Source organism: Podarcis bocagei (assembly GCF_964188305.1).
Source record: "Podarcis bocagei genome assembly, chromosome: 7".
Lineage (NCBI taxonomy): Eukaryota > Metazoa > Chordata > Lepidosauria > Squamata > Lacertidae > Podarcis > Podarcis bocagei.
Window position 1 is genome coordinate 83,364,420 of NC_138132.1, and position 17,875 is coordinate 83,382,294.

Sequence of the window (17,875 nt, forward strand, 5' to 3'; positions counted from 1 at the left end):
AAGCTCAAATATTGTCCCACTGTTTAGGTAAGATAAAAAGGTAAAGGTACCCCTGCCTGTACGGGCCAGTCTTGGCAGACTCTAGGGTTGTGCGCCAGTGCTGTCCGGAGACACCTCCGGGTCACGTGGCCAGCGTGACGAAGCTGCTCTGGCAAGCCAGAGCCGCACATGGAAACGGCGTTTACCTTCCCGCTAGTAAGCGGTCCCTATTTATCTACTTGCACCCGGGGGTGCTTTCGAACTGCTAGGTTGGCAGGCGCTGGGACCGAGCAACAGGAGCGCACCCCGCCGCAGGGATTCGAACCGCCGACCTTTCGATCGGTAAGCCCTAGGCGCTGAGGCTTTTACCCACAGCGCCACCCGCGTCCCAACTTAGGTAAGATAGAAACTCCTAATTCTTTATTCCAACTATTTCTCAGATCGTGCACATCAAACTGATTAGTCGAAACCAAGTATTCGTTAAAAAAAACAAAAACCAATCATCGGCTTTTTGATCTCAAAGGATTTTACCAGTTGTTCTTATAGTTCAGGTGCATTGCTCTGTGAATTCATGCCTGCATGCAATATTGCAATCCATAATGAATTGAAAAAAATGCTTAAAAGTACTTTTCCAAAAATACTAGAGACCTTTCTGTTGGGGATAATTCAGACAGAAATTCCTAGGTGTCAAAAAAAGGTTATTTATGTATGCCACTGCTGCAGCCCATGTTTCGTTAGCCCCAAAAATGGAAAACGAGCGAGGTCGTAACTAAAGAAGAACGGCAACTTAAGCTAATGGAATATGCGAAGCTTGCGGACTTAACATATAGAATAAGAGAACAAGAAGAACATACGTTTTGAGAAGATTGGAAAATGTTTATTGAATATATTGGGGGAAATGGTGTACACTTGAAAACGTTGGCATCATTAAGATAAATTCAACAGAGTAAATAAGTTTTGATGGACGTAATAACGGAATACAGTGGTACCTCGGGTTAAGTACTGTATTCCTTCCGGAGGCCCATTCTTAACCTGAAACTGTTCTTAACCTGAAGCACCACTTTAGCTAATGGGGCCTCCTGCTGCTGCCGCACCGCCGGAGCATGATTTCTGTTCTCATCCTGAAGCAAAGTTCTTAACCTGAAGCACTATTTCTGGGTTAGCGGAGTCTGTAACCTGAAGCGTATGTAACCCGAGGTACCACTGTAGTGAATGGTTTAGTTTATGTAAAATATGCAGGGATTTATGATATGCAAAATAAACCATGGAAAGAGAAGAAGGGAAGTCACTGATATTTTAAGGATGTTTAAATGAGTGTTCTAAATTGTAAAACATAAAATTTAATTTCACACACACACGCACACAGTGGTACCTTGGTTTGGTTTACAACCATAATCCGTTCCAGAGGTCCATTTTGTAAACCAAAACAGGTTGTAACCCAAGGTGCGCTTTTGCCAATGAGGCCTCCCACAAAACTTTGTTCGTAATCCCAAAAAAGGTTTGCAAACCGGGACACGCACTTCCGGGTTTGAAGTGTTTGTAATCAAAAACATATGCAAACCAAGATGTATGCAAACCAAGGTACCACTCTGTCTGTCTGTCTGTCTGTGTGTGTGTGTGTGTGTGTCTGTGTCTGTGTGTGTATTAAAGCTATATTACAATCTCTTCTCCAGCTTGGTGGCTGGAACATCAGCGGTCCCTGGGAGGAGGACGACTTCAACCAGACTCTGCTGCAGCTGGCTGCGCAGCACCACATCTGGCCCTTCTTCTCCATCTATGTCAGCGCCGACTCCAAAAACTCCAGCGTCAACATCATCCAGGTGGGTGCGGGAGGTGGAAGGCCACGCAAGGGGTGAGATGCCTTTTTTGGAGCGGGAACTGTTGGTTCTCCCTGCTCAGGCCGAGGTGGGAGTTGGCATGCCCTAGCCCTAGCCTAACCTTTGCCATCTCTGGAGGCCGTGTGCCTATGGTGGGCACAGCAGGCTCCATTCCAGCTGTGTTAAAAGCTAGGAGTCTCTGCACGATGCCGTCCTCCATCCAGGCAAGGAAGAGGTGTCACCCATGCCCAAGAAGTCATTGCGGCCAAGTAGACACACTCAGGGACATGGTGGAGACACCTTGCGGGCCTAGACCGGTTTCCTGAGGGCCAGTTCGGGAATCCTGGCGGACCTCCAGGTTAGGGTTACCAGACGTTCCCAGAGACAGTCCCTGGATTTGCAAATCTGTCCCCGGGAAATGTGGCAGCGGCAGCCTCAAAGCCCAGAGCAACCTGGTAGCACAGTTGGCTTTGGCTGGCTTCAGGAGCTGCTCACTGCCGTGCCGCCCGCCATTTTTCCTCACCGGAAGTCCCTATAGGATGTGTATTGTGCTCATATGATGTGCCTTGTGCGATCTCCTGCCCCCTTCACCCTTTGTTTTGACTGATCAGGGGAGGCTTGGGGGTCACAGGTGGGCGGCCATTGCCCAGTTTTTTAAAAACTCTGTGCATTTATGTTTCACAGGGTGCAAAAGAAGGGCTTTGCACCTTTAAAAACACATATACATGTGTGCTCAGACCCAGGGTCTTTTGCCTCACCATCCCCACTACTGACTCCCTGTTGCTACTCAGCTTCAAAAAAAAAAAGTGTCCCTGGATTCATTGAAAAAAATCTGGTAACCATACTCCAGGTTCCCCACACCTCTCTTAGCAGCTCTGGGGTCAGCATCCTTCCCACTGGCGGCACCTGATTTGTTGCTGCAGGATACAGGATGCTGAGCTCGGTGGGCCTTTGCTTTGACCCAGCAAGGCCCTGTCTTTGTGGTCCAGAATTGCAGCCCAGGGTCCTGCCTTGGAGGTGGGGAAGGGCTGGAGCTCGGTGGGTAGAGTTCCTGCTTGGCATGCAGAATGTCCCAGACCTCCAGGTAGGTCTGCAGGAACTTTGCCAACGGCCCTGAGCTGGATGGAGCCCAGTGGTCTGACTCAAGTTTCCTCTGTTCTAGACAGAACTTTGCCAGCAGCCGAACTGTGTCTTCACTCCAGTTTGTGTCTCCCCTCCAGGTGGACCAGGCAGGGCTGATGTTGCCTTCCAGGGACTACTATCTCAACAAAACGCAGAACGAGAAGGTGAGGGTTGGGCGGGGGCCGGGGGGTGCTTACGGTCCTAGCTTCAGACTGGGGTGCGTAACGGATGAGGCAGTCTGTTAGGTCCGTGGTTCTGAAAGTGGGCAGTAGCGCCCCCAGGTGGCAGCATGATTCCCTAGGGGGGTGCCAAAAGGCAAGGGGGTGCAGGAGGTCTTCTTCTTCTTCTTTGGTGATCCCTTGTAGCCAAGTAAGATTGTCTTCCATGAACACGGTTTTAACAGTGTGTCCGTAAGTGACTGTGGAGGCCAATTCTGGATCCACATGTCCTTCCACAGTGGGGACATAGGTTTCCGGGCAGGAGTTGATCACGGTGAGGGTTTGCCAAGCATGCCTTCCTCTTAGCACGTTTCTCCCTTACGTTCTGAGTTTGAGCGTCTTCAAAGCCCATGACGCCTTTGGTAAAGGCTGTTCTCCAATTGGAGCCCTCGCAGGCCAGTGTTTCCCAGTTCTGGGTGTTTATACTACATTTTTTTAGATGTGCCTTGAGAAAGTCTTTAAACATCTTTTGTTGACCACCAGCATTACACTTTCTGTTTTTAAGTTCAGAATAGAGTAGTTGCTTTGGAAGACGATAATCCGGCATCCGCCCAACATGACCAGTCCAACGAAGTTGATGTTGTGTAAATGACTATCAGCCATACAGGATCCAGTTCATCCATTCTGTTGAATTAGTTAATTAAACTAAATAGCTTCAATCGGATTTTGAATAAACATGCAATGAATTGTTACTGTTTTGAATTTTATCGTGTTATTATCTCCCTTATCGGGTCGTGCAAACCACTCCTCTGAATATTGCTTTTTATAGGGTAGGGGGCACTGGGGGTGAGTTCATAGACCTCGAAAAAGACTGGGAGCAGCTGGTTTTAGGTATTACCTTTAAAGTGTGTCTCCCAGACCCCAAACATCCACAGTTAGCCTTGTGATTGGCCTGTGTCTGAGACTGGACATTTGCAGTGGGGAGTCCCCAAAGGCAGACATTGCAAGGGCTGCAAGGTGTTGCTGCTATTTGATGTTGTGGTTCCCGCTCTCCTTAATTCCGTGCAGCCTCCTTTCTCTGCCTTAGAATCATAGAATTGTAGAGTTGGAAGGGGGACCCCCGGGGGCCATCTAGTCCACCCCCTGCAAATACATAATTCTCCCCCCACCTCGCCTACCAACCCAGGTGCTTGCAGGGTACCTAACCTACATGGTCCAGCTTGGCATGCTGGTTGGGGGGCAGGACGAAGCTGAGACCAGGCGGCAGATGGAGGAGATCCTGGACTTTGAGACCACCCTAGCCAACATCACCATCCCCCAGGAGAAGCGTCGGGATGAGGAGCTCATCTACCACAAGATGCCTGCCAGGGAGCTCAAGGTAGGCAATTCGTTTTTTTAAAAAAACTAGGTGGAAGCTTCCTGCCCATGCAAAACTGCCACAGATAATTGAAAGCCAAAGGCCTGGTGGAAAAAGATTGTATATGCGTTAATGAGTAGGTTTTGACCTATCAAGCCTTCGGCCCAGGCTATCTGGAGGTCCATATTCCCTATGCAAACCTGCCTGCGCGCTGAGATCATTGGGAGAGGGGGCCTTGTCTCAGCCCCGCCACCCTCACAAGCGCACTGGGCGGGAATGCACAACAGGACCTTCTTGGTGGTGGCTTCTCCCAGAGAACTTTGGAACTCCTTTCCTAAAGAAGTTAGACCAGCTCCCTCCTTGTTGTCCTTCCACCAGCAGGTGAAGTGAAGACCTTCAACCAGGCCTTTGGCTGATTAATATTCTGCAGCCTTTTAAATGTATTTAAAGGCGAGGGGAAAGATTTACTATTGTTTTGTTGTTTTTGTTTTAACTATTTGTCTGTGTTTTAATCTTGTATTTTTATCTTGTGAACCTTCCTGAGTTCTTTTGATGAATAGCAGTATATTATTATTATTATTATTATTATTATTATTATTATTATTATTATTATTATTATTATTATTATTCATTCATTCATTCTTGTTCCAACAGGCTTTTGGGAAGTTATTAATGTTTGATGCCTTACTCTGCTTAATATGTTTAATTTGTTGGAAGCTGCCCAGAGTGGTTGGAGCAACCCACTCAGATGGGCAGCATATAAATATTGAACAATAATAATAATTATTATTATTACAGTACTATGATTTAGGGAAAGAGCTAATGCTGTGATGGGTGTGTGTGTTTAGTTGTCCCTCACCTCCAATGTTTTTAGCTGTTTCTATTTTAGCCAGTGTGGTGTAGTGGTTAAGAGCGGTAGTCTCATAATCTGCGGAACTGGGTTCGCGTCTCCGCTCCTCCACCTGCAGCTGATGGGTGACCTTGGGCCAGTCACACTTCTCTGAAGTCTCTCAGCCCCACTCACCTCACAGAGTGTTTGTTGTGGGGGAGGAAGGGAAAGGAGAATGTGAGCCGCTTTGAGACTCCTTAAAGGGAGTGAAAGGCGGGATATCAAATCCAAACTCTTCTTCTTCTTCTTCTTCTTCTTAGCTGTAAGTCACCTTGAGTCTCTGTCAGGGAAAAAGGCAGGATTGTAAATGTAATAATAAAAACAAAAATAAAAACAGTGGGTCTACTCTGTTTAGGACTTAGCTGGAGACAGCCCGATCCTTATTGGGATTCTTCCAGCTTTCCTAGGCTTGTTTGTTTGTTTGTTTTGGAGGGAGGGGTTCCTCTCTCTACCCCACGCTCAGTTGTAGGTCCCATTCCGCCAGCCACCCCAGCCAGAGAGAGACCTCTAACTTGTCTTTGTCTTTGCTTCTTCCACCTTCCCCATCCCTGCCCTGCCCTGCCCCTCTTCTGCTCCCGCAAAAAAAGAACCTTTCTCCGGCCGTGGACTGGATGCCCCTGCTGAATGCCGTCTTCTCCCCGGTGGAGATCAACGAGACGGAGCCAGTGGTGGTCTATGCCAAAGAGTACCTCGAGCAAGTCTCCTATCTCATCCTCAACACAGACAGGCGGTGAGTGCGGCTGGGTCTGGAGGCGAGCTGAACTAATGGAAGTTTCCTTCTCTGCGCCCCCCTCCCCACCTTAGCTCAGTGGTCAGAGCACCTGTTTTGCGTGCAGAAGGTCCCAGGTTCAGTCCCCGCGGGCAGCATCTCCATGTACAGCTGGGGAAAAGACCTACCTGAAAGCCCAGAGAAGCCACTGCCAGCCAGTGTAGGCTATATGGATCTAGATGGACTCATTGGAAGGCAGTTTCCTCTGCTTTTAAATCAGCCCTTATTGATTGATTGATTGATTGATTGATTGATTGATTGATTGATTGATTGGATCAGCCCTTTGTTCAGAACCACAAGGACTGGAAGCTTAGGGAGAAGGCTGGAGCTCACCTGCTTTGCATACAGAAGATCCCAGGTTTAGTCTAGTGCTCTGGTCCTCTGTAAGGTAGCTTCCTGGTTCTATCAGCTCTTCATTCAGAAGAATGAGGACTAGAATATTGGTTCATCTTTAGCAAAAGGAACACGTCTGCAGCAGAGCACCTGCTTTGCATGCAGAAGGTCCCAGGTTCAATCCCCGCCGGCAGCATCTTCCAGGTGGGGCCGAGAAAAGGCTCCCTGTCTGAAACCCTGCAGAGCCGTTGCTGCCAGTCAGTGTAGTCAATACAGAGTTATGTGGACTCGGTAAAAATCAGCTTCCTTTAAACTAGCCCTTTGTTCAGAACAGTGAGGACTAGGAGCTTGCTTTATTTTTAAGGACCCTAGCTCAGAGGTGGGGCGTCTGCTATGCATGCAGGAGGTCCTGGGTGCAGTCGCCAAAGGCACATCCAGGTAGGGTTAATAGGGGGCTCCCTTGCAATGCCTGCAGTGTGTAACTGATATTGGGGGGAGGGCACTTTTTGCAGCTAGTTCCAGGAGAGGATGGAGAGGTCCTCATCTTTCCCCCCATCCCACCCCTTTTTCCATTCCAGTATCTTGCACAACTACATGATCTGGCACCTGGTGAGGAAAGGAGCCGGCTTTCTGGACCAGCGCTTCCAGGATGCAGAGGAGAAGTTCATGGAGGTCATGTACGGCTCAAAGAAGGCGAGTAGGAAACTTGGGCGGCACTCATTGTTTTATTTTGTTACGTTCTATTGTAAATAAATACAGTGGTACCTCGGGTTAAGAACTTACCATATTTTTTGCTCTATAAGACTCACTTTTTCCTTCCTAAAAAGTAAGGGGAAATGTGTGTGCGTCTTATGGAGCGAATGCAGGCTGCGCAGCTATCACAGAAGCCAGAACAGCAAGAGGGATTGCTGCTTTCACTGCGCAGCGATCCCTCTTGCTGTTCCGGCTTCTGAGATTCAGAATATTTTTTTTCTTGTTTTCCTCCTCCAAAAACTAGGTGCGCCTTATGGTCTGGTGCGTCTTATAGAGTGAAAAATGCGGTATTTCGTTCTGGAGGTCCATTCTTAACCTGAAACCGTTCTTAACCTGAGGCACCACTTTAGCTAATGGGGCTTCCCGCTGCTGCTGTGAGATTTCTGTTCTCATCCTGAAGCAAAGTTCTTAACCTTAGGTACTATTTCTGGGTTGGCGGAGTCTGTAACCTGAAGCGCCTGTAACCCAAGGTACCACTGTATAGGCATTTTTAATAAATAAATAAATAAATAAAACTCTACAAAAGAAAAGCAGAAATCTCATCTTTAGGCAAAAAGCTGGGCAGCTGTCTGCAATTCAGACACTGGGAGACCTGGTGGTCCACCCATGTCCATCCTGGGTGCTTCTCACCAGGAGTTGCTTTCCAGGGACCATCACCTGATTCCTGGGTGGGGAGAGAGAAGGCGTTCGATGGTGGCGTTCATCTCTGGCCCCAAGTTGCCCCAAGTTCCTCTGCTGATGAGAGGTGGAGCTAGCTGCTCTGGCACCTGGAGTGGCGAACATGCTGTGCAGCCAGGGGTGGGACTAGCCGCCCGTGGCGAGGGTCCCAGGGCGACGATGTCACCCCCCCCCCAGGGATGACACCCAGGGTGGGCCGCACCACCTTCCTCCGCCAGTGCCGCTGACGCCAAGGGTCTCCTTCCGCCCCACAGACCTGCCTGCCCCGATGGAAGTACTGCATCAGCGACACAGACATCAACCTGGGCTTCGCGCTCGGTGCCATGTTCGTCAAGGCCTCCTTTGCGGAAGACAGCAAGGCAGTGGTAAGGCGGTGACTGTTACAGGGCCCGTTCCGCTAATCTTATTTTATCAGAGTTTTCCAGTATACATTTCCACCATTAAATATCCACTACAGTGGATGCTCGGGTAGCAAACGTGATCCTTGTGGGAGGCACATTCGCAACCCACAGCGTTCGCAACCCACAGCACCGCTTCTCTGCACGCGCGGATTGCGATTCGGTGCTTCTGCGCATGCGCAAAGCACGATTTAGCACTTCTGCGCATGCGCGACCTCCAAAACCCAGAAGTAACCTTTTCCGGTACTTCTGGGTTTCGGCGCATCCGTAACCCAAAAAAATGCAACATGAAGCGTCTGTAACCCGAGGTATGACTGTATTGCAATAGTACCTTCATCGACTTCCCTTCTTCCTCTTCCATGGTTCTTTTAATTTTCCCATAATTTCTGCATATTCTTGGTTGTGGAGGGAGAACAGCGTTTAATTTCATTCCGCCCCGCCCCCCAGTCATAGTTCTTTATTATACATTATACAGTTGAATTTACATTAATCCCACTAGCGTTTTCACTTGTTTACAGTTATTTTCCAAATATTCCACAAAGATTTTCCGCTCCTCTTTACATACTTGATATTCTCACTCTTTCATTCTGTTAACGCTGCATATCCTATCATTTTAAGTTGCCGCCTCTCCTTCTTAGGGACCTCTCTCACCCTCCATTTTTGGACTAACAAAATCCAAACTGCTGTCGTTGCGTACATAAATAAGTTTTTCTGATTCCTAGGTACCTCTGTCTGCATCATTCCCAAAAGGAATGCCTCTGTTTTGGGGGGAAATGTTTTTTTCATATCATTATATATCATTTCCCAGTATTCCTTGGCTATTCTGCATACCCACCACATATGAAAAAGTGCTCCTTCTACTTATTTGCATTTCCAACACACATCAGATTCAGATTTCTACATTTTAGCTAATCTGCTCAGGGTTAAATACCATCTATGTGTCATTTTCATATAATTTTCTTTCAGTGAGTAAATTTTAAAACTTTCCTCCAAAGTTTCTCCCAGAGGTCCGTTCTGCTAATCTAATCTAACATATTTAGCTTACTTGTGTTTAGCAGAAAGTCCCAACTTAGGCTGGATCTAGACACATCAAAGAAGCGTTTCCGTTTAAAACGTTGTAAATTTAAACAGGGAAAACAGGTAGAGAAAAAGGGGGCTCCAGATCTCCATCTGGTGGCACAAAGTTATATCACATATACAATGCATACACCATATTTTTCGCTCTATAAGGCACACTTTTTTCCTCCTAAAAAGTAAGGGGAAATGTGTGTGCGTCTTATGGAGCGAATGCAGGCTGCGCAGCTATCCCAGAAGCCAGAACAGCGAGAGAGATCGCTGCGCAGCGCTCCCTCTTGCTGTTCTAGCTTCTGGCTTAGCCAGGCGCAGCCTCTTCAGGGCAGTGGGGAGCCTTGATCCCGCTGCCCTGAAGAAGCTGCGCAGCTATCCCAGAAGCCAGAACAGCAAGAGAGATAGCTGCACTCCCTCTCGCTGTACTAGCTTCTGGCTTAGCTGCGCTCTGTCCCTTCCCCCACCTCCCGGAAAAGCCCACAAGAGCTGCACGGAGCTTGTGTGCTGCTCTTGGGGGCTTTTCCCCGAGGACGGAGAAGGGCAACCCATCAGTGATGGGCTGCCCTTCTCCCTCCTCGGGGAAAAGCCTGCAAGCGCCGCACACATACTCCACGCGGCTCGTGAAAGGGAACGCTGAGCAGAGTCTGAGATGCAGACAGGCTCTGCTCAGCGCTCCCTTTAAAGATTTTTTTTTCTTGCATTCCCCCTCTAAAAACTAGGTGCGTCTTATGGAGCAAAAAATACAGTAGCTCGCTTTTTCTTTACCAGTCTAGCTGAGTCTTTAGAGAGCTTGTGTGGCAGAGAATAGGTTGGAGTGGTGTAGAGCATTGGACTAGGACACGAGAAACCAGGGTTCGAATCCCCACTCGGCCATGAAGCTCTCGCTCAGTGACCTTGAGAAGCCAGTCCCTACCTCCCAGCCTAACCTACCTCACAGGATTGTTGCGAGTATTAAACGAGGACCATATGTGCCACGTTGATGGGTGGGTGGGGAGGTGGGATTACAAATGCAAGGAATAATAAGAATTAAAATTGCCCAAATGCTGTGCTTGCAGTTGGCATCCATTGCCATGTTGCTAACAAATTAGTGAAAGGTGGAAAAATAAATGCGGCAGAAAGCTCTCTGCCTTCGATTACTGGCACCCGGGAACACCATTGCAAGCCCCCTCCAGGGCTGTCGCTGCACTCAGTCCATTTCAGAGGTGCCTGGGTTGCCCTTTGGTTTCTCCACTCCCTGTGGCTGGAGTGAGGAATTTCTCCCCCAGATTCCCTGCAGAAGAAGAAGAAGAAGAGTTTGGATTTGATATCCCGCCTTTCACTCCCTTTAAGGAGTCTCAAAGCGGCTAACATTCTCCTTTCCCTTCCTCCCCCACAACAAACACTCTGTGAGGTGAGTGGGGCCGAGAGACTTCAAAGAAGTGTGACTGGCCCAAGGTCACCCAGCAGCTGAATGTGGAGGAGCGGAGACGCGAACCCGGTTCCCCAGATTACGAGACTACCGCTCTTAACCACTACACCACACTGGCTCTTGCAGGAACTCCTTTGCTGCCTGCAACTCCACCCCCCACAATATCAGGGACTGTGTTGAAGAGGAATAGTGGAGACCACTCCTCCCTCCTCCTGCACTTCCCAAAGAAGAGGGAGACAGTATAGATTTAGAATAGTGGTTTGCAGAAGGTCACAGTTCAGAGGCTGCAGAGGGGAGAAGCTGGGAAATATTGGGAGAGGAGCAGGAGGAATCACCAGGGGAGAGACAGCTGGCAGACTCGGTGTCATTGGAAAGCATGCCAAACGCCCCCCCCCCAAAGGTCCTGGCATGCATTAAGAGTAGGAGAACAGAACGCTCAGAGGCAGAAAAACACAGATCAGCTGACGTAGAAATGACGTAGAATAGGAGAGACAGAGGGGGTGGGACTTTACTTGGAGCAACGCCATTACCCAAGAGGCAGCATCATGCATCTCTCTCTGTGAATATTGAATAAATTACCTTTGTAAGAACCTCTTGTTTTCCCATTTCTGGCTGCCAGCTGTGAGGGAGGGGGATGGGATTCCCTGAAGCCTCACACACACACTGATCGTTTGCCAGGACCTCCCCGCCCCCCAATTCCTGTTAAAAGAAGCGGTCCTGCCTCTTAACTTCGTGCTTTGTCTCCACCAGGCTGAGGAAATGATTAAGGAGATCAAGATGGCCTTCGAAGAGAGCTTGGCCACCCTTCCGTGGATGGATGAGGAGACGAGGCGGTCCGCCAAGGAGAAGGCCGACGCCATCTATGACATGATCGGTTACCCTAAGTTCATCATGGACCCCAAAGAGCTGGACAAAGTGTTCAAGGATGTGAGTTGGAGGTGGGGCAGACCCACTAAGGCCAAGCAGGGGGAGTTGGCGGTGACTGCGGCCAGCTGCCCTGGCCTCTCCTTGCCTCCCTATTCTGATGGGCTCTTGCTTCCTGGCAGTACGATGCCGTCCCGGATCTATACTACGAGAACGTCATGCAGTTCCTCAACTTCTCCGCCCGAGTGGCCGCTGAGCAGCTCCGGAAGCCTCCAAACCGCGACCAGTGAGTCGGCCTCGGGATGCCGGGGGGGGGGCTCAAACCCCAGAGGGGGGCTGGCCCACTCTGACCGTGCATTTTTTCGGGCACACCAAGCTTTGCTGAAGCTGAATGTCAGAAGGTTCAGGACGGGTAGAAGAAAGCACTTCCTTATGCCCTGCATAGTTAAACTATGGAACTCACTGCAGCAGGAGTCAATGATGGCAACCAACTTTGTTGGATAATAACAATAAATTTATATGCCACCCATCTGACTGGGTTGCCCCAGCCACTCTGGGCGGTTTCCAACGAATTAAAACACAGTGAGACATCAAGCATTAAAAACATCCCTATACATTGCAGCCTTCAGATGTCTTCTAAAAGTCAGATAGTTGTTTATCTCCTTCACATCTCAAGGGAGGGGGGGTGCCACTACTGAGAAGGCCCTCTGCCTGGTTCCCTGTAACCTCACTTCTCAAACTTTGAGGAGGAGGTTGCTGTTAGTGTGTGTGTGAGAGAGAGAGACAGAGAGGGAATCTTTTATCCAAGTTGGAACTCAAGGCAGAAGATAATGGCCCCCGGTTCTTACAGATTCTGCAATCCAGTCGCTATATAGTGAAGAAATAAACTGAGAGGGCCATGTTGCTGGTCATCCAAGAAAAGGACAAACTTTTATGTCCTCAATCATTCCTGCCTATTTCCTGCTCCCACTTCATTTGCTTGTGCCGTCTTGCATAATTCCAGCTGGAGGCTGGCATTCAAGAGAGCTCAGCTCAGTGCCGAAGTGCAAGCTTTGCAGGCACGTGCAGAGTACTCCCTAACCCCCGCCCTGACTAACAGATCTGCAGTGAGCAGTAAAAGGCCCCCAGGGCCAAGGGTGCAATTTCCAGACATGTTTTAGGGTTACCCGTGAAGACTTTGAGGTTGAGGAATGGGAAATGCCAAAAACCCAAATTGGGCTGATGGAGCTTTTAGGACACCTCGAGTGGTTTTGCCATTGACCGTACTGCCCCCCCTATTTCCCTCCTTCTTCTTCTGCAGATGGAGCATGACTCCCCCAACAGTGAATGCTTATTACTCCCCGACCAAGAATGAAATCGTCTTTCCTGCTGGGATCCTGCAGCCTCCGTTCTACACCCGAAGCTCCCCAAAGTACGAATGTTTCACTCTCTTTCTCTCTGTCACCCCATCCCAATCAGATATTCAGTGTTTGGCAAGGGAGGGGGAGAGTATTAACACCCCTCCCAATTCAGCCTCACTGCCATGAGGTTCAGGAGCACCTCCAGCAGGGATTGGTGTTGGTTTTTTTAAGTGTGGCTGTAGGGCTGGAAGTAAAGCACTATGGTCTCGGAGATGATGGATGGAGACCAAAATACCTTTAGAGGCCTCTTGCGTCTGTAAAGCTTAAACTGGGCACCACAGTTGTAAGGGGCATAGGCGCCGACTCCATGGGGCTTGAGGGGGCCCGAGCCCCCTCAAAAATTCGTTTGGGGGGCTCCGCCCCCCCAATAATCTCCGGCGCCCCTCCAGCAGAGCGCCATCGCCGCCCCTCCCCCAGCCCAAAATGCACAGGGTCGGGCTGCATGCCTCCTGCCCTCCCTCCCGAGCAAAAGCTCCACCTAATTTCCTTCGGAGCTGATTAATAGGCGCAGCACGCTCTCCCCTATTCGCTCACGAGGAGGCGGCGCCACTTTATTTGCATATTCATGAGCTTATTTATTATTCATGAGCTTTCCCGGGGGGCCCCCCCAATATTTTTTATAAGTCCGCGTCCCTGGTAAGGGGGATATTGACAAGCTGTAACCAAGATGAAAAAGGGGTCTGGAAAGCAAGCCTGATGAGGAACGGTTGAGGGAGTTCAGCCTGGAGAAGAGAAAAAGGAGAGGCGCTAGGATAGACATCTTCAAACAGCTAAAGGGCTGCCACATGGAAGATGGAGCAAGCTTGTTTTCTGCTGCTCCAGAGGGAAGGACCCAAACCAATGGATTCATACGACTAAGGGACAAATTTCTGACTAAACGTTCAGAAGAACATTCTGATTTTAAGAGCTATTCACCCGGAGAATGGCCTCCCTCGGAAGGTGAAAGACTCTCCTTCACAGGAGGTTTTTAAGCAGAGGTTGGGTGACCATCTGTCAGGGATGCTGTAGCTGCAAATCCTGCATCGTTGGGGGTAGATGACCCTTGGGGGTCCCTTTCCAACTGCACAGTTTCATGGTTCTAAGGTGTCTTCCTGCCCGGCCTCTGTGCAAATCAGCCTACCAGATCCCATTATTATTATTCAGATTCATACGTCCTGCTTCCCAGCATAATGCCGCCAGAGCAAAATTAGTGCAAGATAAAAATTATAAAAACAATGCTACAAACTCCAGGAGCAATAAAATATCCCAGCGGACTCCAAAAGCACCAGAACATTTCCCATCAGATATGAAATCAGTCTTCCATAAATGACTGGGATCACATGTCAAGGGAAAGCCTGCACTAGCGTATTTTCGGTAGACCCATCTGTGGGCCACATGAGCCTGGTCGTTGCTCCTTGGCCCCTTTCTGGAGAGCTGTCCTCCTGCCAAACTAGTTCCCTCACAGCCACCTCCATTGGTCCAGTCAAATTCCACAGCTCTGCCTCCCCATCTCAAGAGGTAGAATGTTGGTGAATGTGCTGTCACATCAGAGCATCTTAGCCCGTGGGCTCGAGCAATGGGGAACTGAAGGTTTCGTTGAAGGTTTTGAAGGTTTCGTTGGGTAAACCGTACCTCGCAGTCAGCTGGGTATGTGTGCCTGTGGTCCAGGGAGAGAAAGTGCTGCCAACCGCTAGAGAAGGTGGCTGAGAATCAGTGCCAAATTTACGTATAAGCTAAACAAGCTATAGCATAGGGCCCCACTCCCTTGGGGAGCCCCAAAAAATTTAAAGGGGAAAAAACTGGATGTACATTTCCAAAATATAAGATAAGTTCAACAATTACTTTGATAAAATACATATTTTGTTATGTGCAAATGGCTTTAGATACCTATTAGGTTCATAAATGACCATATAGCATATAAGGTAAAGGTAAAGGGACCCCTGACCATTAGGTCCAGTCGTGGCCGACTCTGGGGTTGCGGCGTTTATCTTGCTTTATTGGCCGAGGGAGCCGGCGTACAGCTTCCGGGTCATGTGGCCACCATGACTAAGCTGCTTCTGGCGAACCAGAGCAGCGCATGGAAACGCCGTTTACCTTCCCGCTGGAGTGGTACCTATTTATCTACTTGCACTTTGATGTGCTTTCGAACTGCTAGGTTTGCAGGAGCTGGGACAGAGCAATGGGAGCTCACCCCGTTGCGGGGATTCAAACCACCAACCTTCTGATCAGCAAGTCCTAGGCTCTGTGGTTTAACCCACAGCGCCACAGCGACAATTTGTTGTTGACAAAGGATAGCTGGACATATAAAGGGCCCCATTACCTTCAGTAGCTTAGGGCCTCATCAAACCTAAACTCAGCCCTGCTGAGAATCAGCATTGTTGAGAAAAGGGCCACCCAAAATGCTCAGCGGGGTGGAGCGACTCGCCTATGAAGAAAAGTTGCAGTGTTTGGGACTTCTTGCAGGGGTTCTCAAGCTGTGGGTTCCCAGGTGTTGTTGGACTACAACTCCCATCATCCCTGAGCTCTGGCCTTGCTAGCTAGGGGTGATGGGAGTTGTAGTTCGACAACATCTGGGGACCCACAGCTTGAGAAAGGCTGGCTTAGAGGAAAGGTGACATGATAGAAGTTATTCATGGTGTGAAAAAATTGGAGAGGGAGAGAAAAGATCTCCCTCGAAACCGCTAGAGCTGGTTGGGAATCCAGTGAAGCTGAATGTTCGGTACGGGTAAAAGGAAGCCGTCCTCCTTCACGCAGCGCAGAGTTAATCTGTGGAACTCCCTCCCACAGGAGGCAGTGAGGGCCACCAACCTGGGTGGCTTCGAAAGAGGATTAGACAAAATCGTGGAGGAGGAGAAGGCTGCTAGCCGCAATGGCTGTGCTGTGACTCCACGGTCAGAGGCAGCCATGCCAGTTGCCGGAAACCACAGGAAGGGACATTTCCTCTTGAGCTCGAATCCTGCTTGTTGGTTTCCCACAGACATCTGGTTGGCCCCTGTGAGAACAGGATGCTGGACTAGGTGAGCTGTTGGTGTGATCCAGCAGGCTTTTCTTATGTCCTTATTGTTTGCAGCAGTTCCCCTGGAGCCAGCAGATTGGGGCCGGCTCCTCTGTGGAGCCAACAAATGTATTTCTGACTTACAGCGGATGCTCGGGTTGCGAACGTGATCTGTGCGGGATGCACGTTTGCAGCCCGCAGTGTTCACAGCCCGCGTCTGCGCACACGCGGGTTTCAATTCGGCACTTCTGCGCATGCACGACTGCCAAAAGCTGGAAGTAACCCGTTCCGGTACAGTGGTGCCCCGCAAGACGAATGCCTCGCAAGACGGAAAACTCGCTAGACGAAAGAGTTTTCCATTTTGGATGTGCTTCACAAAACGAATCTCCTATGGGCTTGCTTTGCAAGACGACAATGTCTTGTGAGTTCCTGCTGGTTTTTTTCCCTCCCCCCCCCCTTTCTAAGCCGCTAAGCCGCTTATCAGCTGATCCGATCAGCAGATAAGCCGCTAAAAGCAGCTAAAAGCCGCTAATAGCGCTAAGCCGCTTATCAGCTGATCCGATCAGCAGATAAGCTGCTAATAGCGCTAAGCCGCTTATCAGCTGATCCGATCAGCTGATAAGCCGCTAAAAGCCTCTAAAAGCCTCTAATAGCGCTAATCCGCTAATCCTTCAATGGGTTTGCTTCGCAAGACGAAAAAAACCGCTAGACGAAGAGAATCACAGAACGGATTCTTTTCGTCTTGCGAGGCACCACTGTACTTCCGTGTTTCGGCAGTCCACAACCCAAAAAAACACAACCTGAAGCGGACGCAACATGAGGTATGACTGTACTCACATTTTCTTTCTCCCTGTAGGGCACTCAATTTCGGTGGGATAGGTGTGGTCGTGGGCCATGAACTGACTCATGCTTTTGACGACCAAGGTCAGGACCGCCTTTCCTCCATCTCTTTAATTCATCTTCTAGAATTTATCTTCCCCACCCAACACACACACTTTTTTTGCTGCGATGTTTGCCACTTCGGGCTGTTTCATTTTTAAACCCTTAGCAAACTTCTTGCAAACGGTTCGATTTTTCTTGCAAAGTAAACTCGTGGGGCAGAGCAGCACTTTTCCTGGGCGTTGCTTTAAAAAGTAACAATAAGGATCTATAAAGTAAAAGTTTACAGTTGTATATAAGCATACAAACATTTAATTGTCGTAACATCCAAGTACACCCCCACACACACAATTAGTACATAAAAGGATATTTAAATGTTCTCAAATTATTTCGTTCATTCCACACTGCAGAGTATTGAGATGGGTGGGGCGGCAATATCATTCTGTCCGTTTAGGTGCGATTTCCGCATTACAGGGTGTTTGACTAGATGGCCCTTGGGGGGGGGGGGTCCCTTCTAACTCCGTGATTCTGTGATTCTTTTTGCTAACTTCCTTGGTCCTTGCAGGCCGGGAGTACGACAAGGATGGCAACCTCCGCCCCTGGTGGAAGAATTCATCGGTGGAGGCCTTTAAGCAACAGACCGAGTGCATGGTGGAACAGTATGGCAACTACACAGTCCACGGGGAAGCCATCAACGGCAAGCACACCCTGGGGGAGAACATCGCCGACAACGGGGGGCTCAAAGCCGCCTACCGGGTGAGACTCCCTCAGGCCTTTCAATCAGACTTTGTGGGAGCTGTGGCGTCTCCTTCGCTGCAGGAGGCGGGTGAGGAAGCCAAGTAAAGCTGATGCTTACCGTCCCCGTCCCCCCGCAAAAAACTCCAAAATTGATATGTGAGTCCCAAGCCATAGAGAGAAAGGGCCAAGGCCACTTGCTTAGAGCACTCATCCCAATTTCTCACAAATAGTCACTAAATTGAACACCGCAGCTTTGTGTCTCTTCCTTTTCTTGAAAAATAATAATTGCTA

The 17,875-nt window shown here is 49.2% G+C and overlaps 1 protein-coding gene across 5 annotated transcripts in view; it reads left to right on the forward strand.

Annotated features, from left to right (window-relative positions):
- ECE1 (endothelin converting enzyme 1) overlaps positions 1-17,875 on the forward strand; it is an 81,159-nt gene that overhangs the window by 56,052 nt on the left and 7,232 nt on the right. For all 5 annotated transcript variants that reach the window (XM_081202991.1, XM_081202988.1, XM_081202990.1 and 2 more), the window contains exons 6-16: positions 1,653-1,799; positions 3,017-3,082; positions 4,263-4,454; positions 5,910-6,052; positions 7,003-7,117; positions 8,110-8,220; positions 11,480-11,656; positions 11,776-11,879; positions 12,894-13,004; positions 16,824-16,891; positions 17,412-17,602. In XM_081202991.1, the coding sequence (XP_081059117.1) occupies positions 1,653-1,799; positions 3,017-3,082; positions 4,263-4,454; positions 5,910-6,052; positions 7,003-7,117; positions 8,110-8,220; positions 11,480-11,656; positions 11,776-11,879; positions 12,894-13,004; positions 16,824-16,891; positions 17,412-17,602 (1,425 nt within the window). The remainder of the gene's footprint in view (positions 1-1,652; positions 1,800-3,016; positions 3,083-4,262; positions 4,455-5,909; positions 6,053-7,002; positions 7,118-8,109; positions 8,221-11,479; positions 11,657-11,775; positions 11,880-12,893; positions 13,005-16,823; positions 16,892-17,411; positions 17,603-17,875) is intronic.